General features: G+C 42.0%; 1 protein-coding gene across 1 annotated transcript; it reads right to left on the bottom strand.

Moving 5' to 3' along the window:
* Window positions 1-2,125: 2,125 nt before the first annotated feature.
* Window positions 2,126-3,271, bottom strand: LOC136851859 (uncharacterized). The gene has a single exon (XM_067126173.1). It carries the CDS (start codon window positions 3,269-3,271, stop codon window positions 2,126-2,128), a length of 1,146 nt encoding a protein of 381 aa, XP_066982274.1.
* Between the last annotated feature and the right edge of the window lie 5,254 nt (window positions 3,272-8,525).

Genomic DNA, 8,525 nt, shown 5'->3' with positions numbered 1-8,525 from the left:
CACTCCAGCACGCCCTCACCCCCCAGGCGGCGCGCCGCCCAGGAAGGAACCGCCCGAACAGCAGCCTCACAGGCGGGAGGCCCCTCAGTTATCTTCAAGGAGCCGCGGCACCCTTCAGCGTCCCAGCAGATACAGGGGATTAATCAGACGCGTCCCTCGTCTTGGGAGTATTTGTAAAGTCACCAACTCGGCGCCAGGATAGTGTTTTCGCGGCGCCATTAATTAAGTCTCCGCTGAGCTTGTTTTCTTTGGTGACTTCCCGTTTTCTTCAAGCTCAATTAGTCACGCCTAAAACGTGCCAGGTCACGCATTTTAATCATTTTTACTTTATGGTATTTATACGAATGTCACACATTGTGTATCACATGTTTCTTCATTCACAGGCATCAAGACTGTATCTATATTGTAGCTCTGTATGTTTTGTATTGTAATTTGTACTCGTTCACTGCATATTATTGTTTATTGTTTCGACCTCAGGTCACAGTCAATTCCATTGTCTCTCACGGCCCGGCGTCAGTCGGCCGCAATATAAGCTGCCTGGATCTGTAATAAAGTAGCAGTAACTTTTACCTGCTCGTTTCTTTGACACCTTACAAGATAACATATCAGTTAAATCAAGACTGATTCGCTCTAAAGGCTTAGTTACAGGAGGCAACTCTTGGAACTGTTGTTGTAACGAACTACTGGCTTTATGTTTTTGGCACATAACACACTCACTTACATATTTGGTAACATCAGTTTGCAATGAAGGCCAATAGAACAGGGTTTCAATAGCATCAATCGTTTTGCGTATACCTAGGTGACCTGACACTGATTCATGACCATACTTCAAAGCTGCCTTTGTTAAATCCTTAGGAACTACTAATCTCAACTGAATTGAGTTATCAATTTTATCTGCGCTGAGATACAACAATCCTTCATACAATAGGAACTGATTAATCAAAGCTCTAGGAAACTTCTTACGTGGTAATTTACCACCTTCTAGAAAAGTTATTAGTTCCGCCCACCTTGGTTCCTCTAACTGTTTTCCTTTGAACTCATCTTTGCTCAGACCAAGATAATTGTCCCTACTCTGATGAAAGACTGCTCTGACTGGTCTACTTAGCTGATCTGCCACCTGATTATTTTTACCTGGCCTATACTCTACCTTGAAACGGTAATCCTGCATCTCAATTACCCATCGGCTCATTCTAGGTGACTTTGTCTTTCTCTTGAAGACCGAAACTAGAGGCTGATGATCTGTGTGAATGGTAAATGGAACACCCCAAAGGAAATGATGGAATCTACGGCATGCTAGGACAATAGCAAGTGCTTCTCTGTCTGTGGTACTGTAACGTTGTTCAACTGGCTTCAGTTTCTTAGAGAAATATCCAATGGGTTTTAACTGATCATCTTGTCTCTGCATCAAAACAGCACCTACGTGATCTAAACTAGCATCAGTGAATAATTCAAAAGGTTTAGTCATCTGAGCCTTTACTAGTACTGGAGCAGTGATTAATGCTTGTTTCATCTGTTCAAAGCTGGATTGACAATCTTTTGTCCACAGAAAGGGTTCTTTCTCCTTTAATTAAGAGATTAGTCAAGGGAACAGCAATTTTAGCATAATCCTTAATGTGCTTCCTGTAAAACCCACACATTCCTAGAAATCTCCTAGTTTCCTTAACATTAGTAGGGGGTTTCATTTTTTTGATGGCACTGATATTGTCTGGACAGGGTCTACAACCATCCTTTGAAATTATGTGACCTAAGAACTTTATTTCCTTTTGGCCTATCTGACATTTCTTAAGGTTTAACTTCACTCCTCTTTCACTGAAAAGTTTGAATAGCTGCTCTAATCTTTTCAACAGGATTGGAAAACTGGGAGCCCAAACAACAATATCATCTAAGTAATTCTTAACCCACTCTTTCTTAATAAGAGGAGCCAAGATATTAGACATGATACGTGAAAATATTGCTGGACTGCAGCTTAATCCAAAAGGTAGACGCTTGAATCTATAAAGTGAAACTCCATCACTAAAAGTTGTTAAATCTCTACTCTCTTCATCTAATTCCACTTGATAATATGCATCTTTCATATCTAAGGACGCATAATAATGGTTTCCTGCAGCTGTTTCTACCATTTCTTCTAATCTAGGTAAAGGGTGAATGTCAACCTGGAGGTGTGTGTTGACTCTACGTAATCAAGGCACATTCTTTGAGTATGATCAGGCTTCCTAACAAGTACAATTGGGCTTAGCCATGCCGCACTCGAGGCTTCTATTATTCCTCTTTCTTCCATATCCTCTAACATGGTGGAAATAAGGGTTTTGGCTTTTTCAGGGTATCGATATATGGGAGACCTAACTGGCTGGGGATCACTTACAGCAATATGAGCTTGGACATCTTTAAACTTCCCTAATTCTTTCTCTTCAAGAATGAACACTGAGTGATTTGCAACCAACATGTCACTTAATTCTGTCTGTTGATCAGTAGTAAGATGGGAATTATCCTTCTGAGAAAACAAATACTTAAGGTTTTCTTCTCTAGTATTGCCTGAATTGATATTAACATCAACACCTGGAGGAACTAAATCATTCTGAATTCTAGTTTTCCTACAATTTGGAACTGGTTGATCAATGTCTCCTTCACTAATTGTCCTATAATACCCTAATAAAGTTCCAACCTTCACTGTCATCCTTGCTTTAGTATTATTGACAAGTGGCAAAAAGACTTCGTGAGCATCATTAACTTTAAGGCACAGTGCAGACTGAGTTTGACACTCCTTAATTTCAGGTACAAATTCTAACAATGTGTTAGGAGGTTCATCTACAGGTAAGGGGTAAATACCAGCTGTATACTGAGGTAGAATAAGTTTCTTTTCAAGTCTAACATGAGCTTTATGAGGTTCATTAGGTTGAAGTACTTTAACCTGTCTGACCCTTTTATTAGAAGGCCTAGGTTTCAGATATCTTACTGGATAAATAAATCTATCCCAAATAATGATTTTATGTGCATCATCCCATGTCATTGGTGCAGACCTAATCAAATCGGCTCCTAACAATAAGTCTGTGTCCAGATAACCATCAGGCACAACAGAAAACAAAGGGGTAACCACCCTGGAACCAATGTGAACATCCAAATACACTGTACCAAGAACAGAGAGAATATGTTGAGTAACTCCAGTAAGTTGTGGGATATTTCTCATTTGATTACAGTGTAAACCTAAAGTTTCTATGAGTTTCTTCTGTGCTAAACATACTTCACTACCAGTATCAATTAAGGCACAACACATTACATTGTTTATCATCAAATGGATAGAAGGAGACCTGACACTTGAATCTAGTCATTCATTCTTAACAGGTCCTGGACACTTTGCTGAACCTCTTTTACAATTTGGTTTGTGACAGTCAAAACAAACACCTCTTGGAGGGTTACGTGGGCATTCAGAAAGTTTGTGATCTCTGACCTTACAGTAAGCACAATACTGATTGTTTTCCTTATTCTTACTAAACTTCCTTAATTTGTTAGACAAGTCACTAATCTGCTTCCCCAGATCTTGCAAATCTGTTGGGTTACGTGCATTACTATTTACTACAGGCTGTGGTTGGGAATTGGAATTATTAACAGGAAGAACTCTACGTTGGGTAACATCTCCACTTATTGTAGCTAGATGATACTCATACTCAACAAATTCAATGAATCTCTCTAAGGGTATCCTATCATCAAGGAAATCCTTGAGTCTTTCTTGGGATGTACTACTAAGTCCTCTATACAACTTCTTTTTCACAAGACTGTCAGCTTTGGGAAGGGAATCCTTAGGAAATTTCATTTCAAAGGCAGATAATTTACATTTCATTCTGTTAACAAAGGCTCTAGGGGCTTCATCTACACTGTAACGTTCAATCTCAATTTCCTGCCAAGCCTGCGTAATGTTAGTTGAACAAGCAAAGTGGTGATTCAGTATGTCCTTAAACTGACTCCAAGATATGTTATTTCCCCTTTTACCCATTTCAGCAGTTAATAATGTTGCAATTTCTCGTTCCACTCTGGTAAGTGCTACTTGGATTCTATCAACATCTGCAGAAACACAGAACTCTACTTGACTAAAAATCTAGCTAGTCTGTTATCAGTCCCAACACCCTGCAATTCTGACAACTTCAACATCATAATATCCTTAGGTTTTAAGACAAATCCCTTGGAATGATTATCAACTGGAATAATAGGGTTATCGACTGTATTATTGCCCTGGGATGGATTACTGGACATGACTGGCTGTGTATTACTTGATAAATTGTGTGTGACTATTGAAGTTGGGTTATGTGGTGTCACTGACACGTCTGCTCTGTCTACTGTAATCAATGGGTTATCGTCTGAACCATTTGCTCTGTTAGAACTGAATGGCGTGGAAGTGACAGGTGGAGAAGTTGATAAATTAGCCATTTCCCTTTTCATGTCAATGAGCTGATCACACAACTGTTGCATTTGAGAGCTCTGAGTATCCATGGCAGACAACAAATTATCATAGAAATCTTCTCTTTCTACGTCACCCTCCATTTTGTAGGCTATGTTATACAGGACTACAGGTCAAAAATCAACATAAGCTACAATACAACAGGCTAATAGTACCTTAGGTTAGGGTGACATAGGCCTGATCACAATAGGTTAGGCTATTACACCTGAAAATAAATACAGGCCTAATGGCTTTGTGGCCAACTTTAGGACGTTGGGGTGGATATATGAATCTATAATAGATATATACATCCTACACCGCTGTCACAATGTCATATTTACTTCGCCTTATGTCATTCTTATTTATACTACTCGTGGCTTTACATGTCAATTGTCCTGGCTTACATTCGGAGGCTACCATTCATTTTAGGACAGTTAACTCAGACTAGCCTATATATAACGACTCAATCCTGGGCATAGGCTAAACAAGTGTAACACACCGGCCTAGGTTAATAAACCCGGGACTACTCTTAGCTTGGACTGGTACTTGACGTTGTAGATGGACGAATCTTCAATTTTGTAGTTAGGGTTGAGGGAAACGTCGACTCCCGCGGGTTGTTTAATGCTTCTTAGTAGGTTACATGGTGTAAACAACTTATTCCTAATGTTCCTTCCATAATTGTTAGAACTGGTTCTTACATAGGTACTTATACTGGTTCTTGTACGAATGCCCTAGACTGGTTCCCTTTTACAAGGGAGAAATATGGCATTTCAAATGAAAATAAGGAGAACCACATCCCTTTCCCCTCTGAAGTCGCCAAACACGTCTTGAACAGTGCGAGTTGAGCTTACTTAACCACGCACTTGGTTGAACTTACGCACTTACGTGCACGCACACTCGATCATAGACAATCTCAATTTCGAGTGGTTAAGTCAACTTATTGATAAGATGAAAACCAATTCGTTTTTCCAGTCCACCAATTATGAAGGGTATTGTCATTAATTCAAAAGAAGGATTTCCATCATTACATGTAGTCCTGAGTTTTTGGTAGAGGAGTTTAAAATTATCGATAAAATAGGAGACTCATTATGTTACCCTTCATGTTTTTTAGAACTTCGTAAAACTAAAGCAAAAATGACATATTTCAATCCAATGAACTTGTAAAGTCACCACATCGGCGCCAGCGTAGTGTTTCGGCGGCGCCATTAATTAAGTCTCCGCTGAGCATGTTTTCTTTGGTGACTTCCCATTTTCTTCAAACTCAATTAGTCACGCCTAAAACGTGCCAGGTCACACATTTTTAATCATTTTTACTTTATGCGTATTTATACAAATGTCACACATTGTGTATCACATTTTCTTCATTCACAGGCATCAAGACTGTATCCATATTGTAGTTCTGTATGTTTTGTATTGTAATTTGTACTCGTTCACTGCATATTATTGTTTATTGTTTTGACCTCAGCTCACAGTCAATTCCATTGTCTCTCGTGGGCGGCGTCAGTCGCCGCTATATAAACTGCCTGGATCTGTAATAAAGTAGCAGTAACTTTTACCTGCTCGTTTCTTTGACACCTTACAGTGGTGACCCCGGAGTATCCCGGAGCCATTAGCGGACCGACATGGCGACTTAGTCTTGGCTCCAGGATTTCTCCAAAATGCTCTTAGCGGCCTAAACACGCGCTGTAACCAGCGTTTGAGCGTGCCGACTCGGCCGACGCGTACCCCACCAGCGTCACTAGCGGAACCACACGGCGATTTTAACAGTGAGTACTGACGCGAGTACCCCACTCCAGTAAGGGGTCAAAGGAGCGAGCATGGACACGGATATCCCCTCCTTCATGCAGTTAAACGCGGACCCCGCGGACTCGGAGGTTTACCTACCTCCCATCACACCAGCAACCAGATCGCTCACCCCTACACCATGCCTATCGAGGACCTCATAGAGACGGCGCAACATCTCACAGACTCGGTCAAGGCTTCACAGCGGCTAAAACCGGCCACACAGCCGGTCAGCTCCGTCCAGCCTGAAGAGGACGTAGAGCAGCCCGTCAACGCCATCGCCAACAGACGCGTCCACCAAACCACAGCAGATGGAGGTCCCGGGCTTCTGTCGTTACCACAAGTGGTTCGGAAAGGACGCCGAAACTGCCTGCCGCCCTGCTCGTTCGCCCATTCAAAAAACGGGGGTGGCGGCCAGCAGGACAGGCCGCCATGGCAGCTGAAGAACCCAGGGCCTCAAAAACAGTAGGTTTTTACATCCACGACACCGTCTCTGGCAGGATGATGCTGGTCGACACAGGGGCCTTTAAATCGGTCTTCCCAGCATCCAGAGAGGACCGCAACCAGACACCAGACCCGGCCGCTTTCCTGACGGCCGCCAACGGAACCCCATCCTCTCCTACGGCACCAGGCTCCTGTCGATCTCCATTCTTGGCCAGAGTTACTCCTGGGAATTCATCGTCGCGGACGTAGGAACCCCACTCCTGGGGGCCGATTTTCTGGCGCACTTCAGCCTGCTAGTCGACGTGAGGCGCAAGCGCCTCCTCGATACCGACTCCTGCCGGTCTCTCCCGTTAACAGCAGGACCCAGACCCACCATCAGCGCCGTCACCCCCCACCAGTATGCACACCTCGGGGGGAGTATTTGTAAAGTCACCACATCGGCGCCAGCGTAGTGTTTCGGCGGCGCCATTAATTAAGTCTCCGCTGAGCATGTTTTCTTTGGTAACTTCCCATTTTCTTCAAACTCAATTAGTCACGCCTAAAACGTGCCAGGTCACGGATTTTTAATCATTTTTACTTTATGCGGAATTTATACAAATGTCACACATTGTGTATCACATGTTTCTTCATTCACAGGCATCAAGACTGTATCCATATTGTAGCTCTGTATGTTTTGTATTGTAATTTGTACTCGTTCACTGCATATTATTGTTTATTGTTTCGACCTCAGGTCACAGTCAATTCCATTGTCTCTCGCGGGCCGGCGTCAGTCGGCAGCTATATAAACTGCCTGGATCTGTAATAAAGTAGCAGTAACTTTTACCTGCTCGTTTCTTTGACACCTTACAAACTTAAGAATATTCTCTGTTTACCATTTAATCCTAATTTCATTCCTGCAGTGGCCATTTTAAAAACTATTGATATTAACTTAGTATTTAAATATAATAATATTTTGAGAAATAAACTAATTAAGAATAGCCCACCCAATTCAAACAGTATTGTATGCAGCATTCCTTGCAAAGAATGTAATAAGATTTATATTGGTCAAACATCAAGAAGACTAATGTAAGGAAGGTATTGAGTGACATCCTGGCTGGGTGTTGACTAGTTTATTACTGGTTCCTTACTGAATCCATGTACAGAATCTTCACGGTTGTTACTGGCTGGTGCGAGCCGTAAAGTAGCTTCTACGCACAGACAAGGGAAAGCAGAGATTATGTTTCGGACATCTGTGCTTGTCAACAGACAAACAGATGGTGATTGTGAGAGACATAATATAATGATAAAACATATATCAATGAAAAGGTCAGGAAATTCCACATATGAACATTTGCATAGATTCGAGACAGATTAATGAATACAGTGCAGTAGCTTAATATGTGTGAAATGGCGAGAGTTTGGGGTCTTCACAAACAGGAACATACATACAGAAGATTCGGTGGAACATTATGAGTACATGATCGGCATGCTTGCATGGCAATGCAAGTAGTGGTGATTGTACATGAATCGAGACAACAATGGTTAGAGAGAAATAGACAGGAATATTGTATGGTAGAAGTTGCGTTCCTCTGAGCTAGGAACACAACGCAGATTTCTCGCATGAGAAAGAGGAGAGCAGGATAAAGCAGTTGTTGTTTCCAAACTAAGCTCGCCAACCGACCGAAGGGTGGGAATTTTAAACTCACAAGCTTCATAGAGGGGATACGGTTTTGCTAGGCCAGAACTTAGATACACTGTCCTTAAAACCCATTTTTCTTTGACCTACAGTATGTACTGGTGAGTCTTTGTCATTTTCCAAACGATACCCACGACCGTTGTCCAAAGGACGCTTGGGGAAGGAGCCTCGAACGATTCAAGCAACCCAAGCCAA

The sequence above is a fragment of the Macrobrachium rosenbergii genome, chromosome 24 (genome assembly GCF_040412425.1).
Source record: "Macrobrachium rosenbergii isolate ZJJX-2024 chromosome 24, ASM4041242v1, whole genome shotgun sequence".
NCBI lineage: Eukaryota > Metazoa > Arthropoda > Malacostraca > Decapoda > Palaemonidae > Macrobrachium > Macrobrachium rosenbergii.
This window is presented reverse-complemented; position numbering and strand designations above follow the sequence as displayed.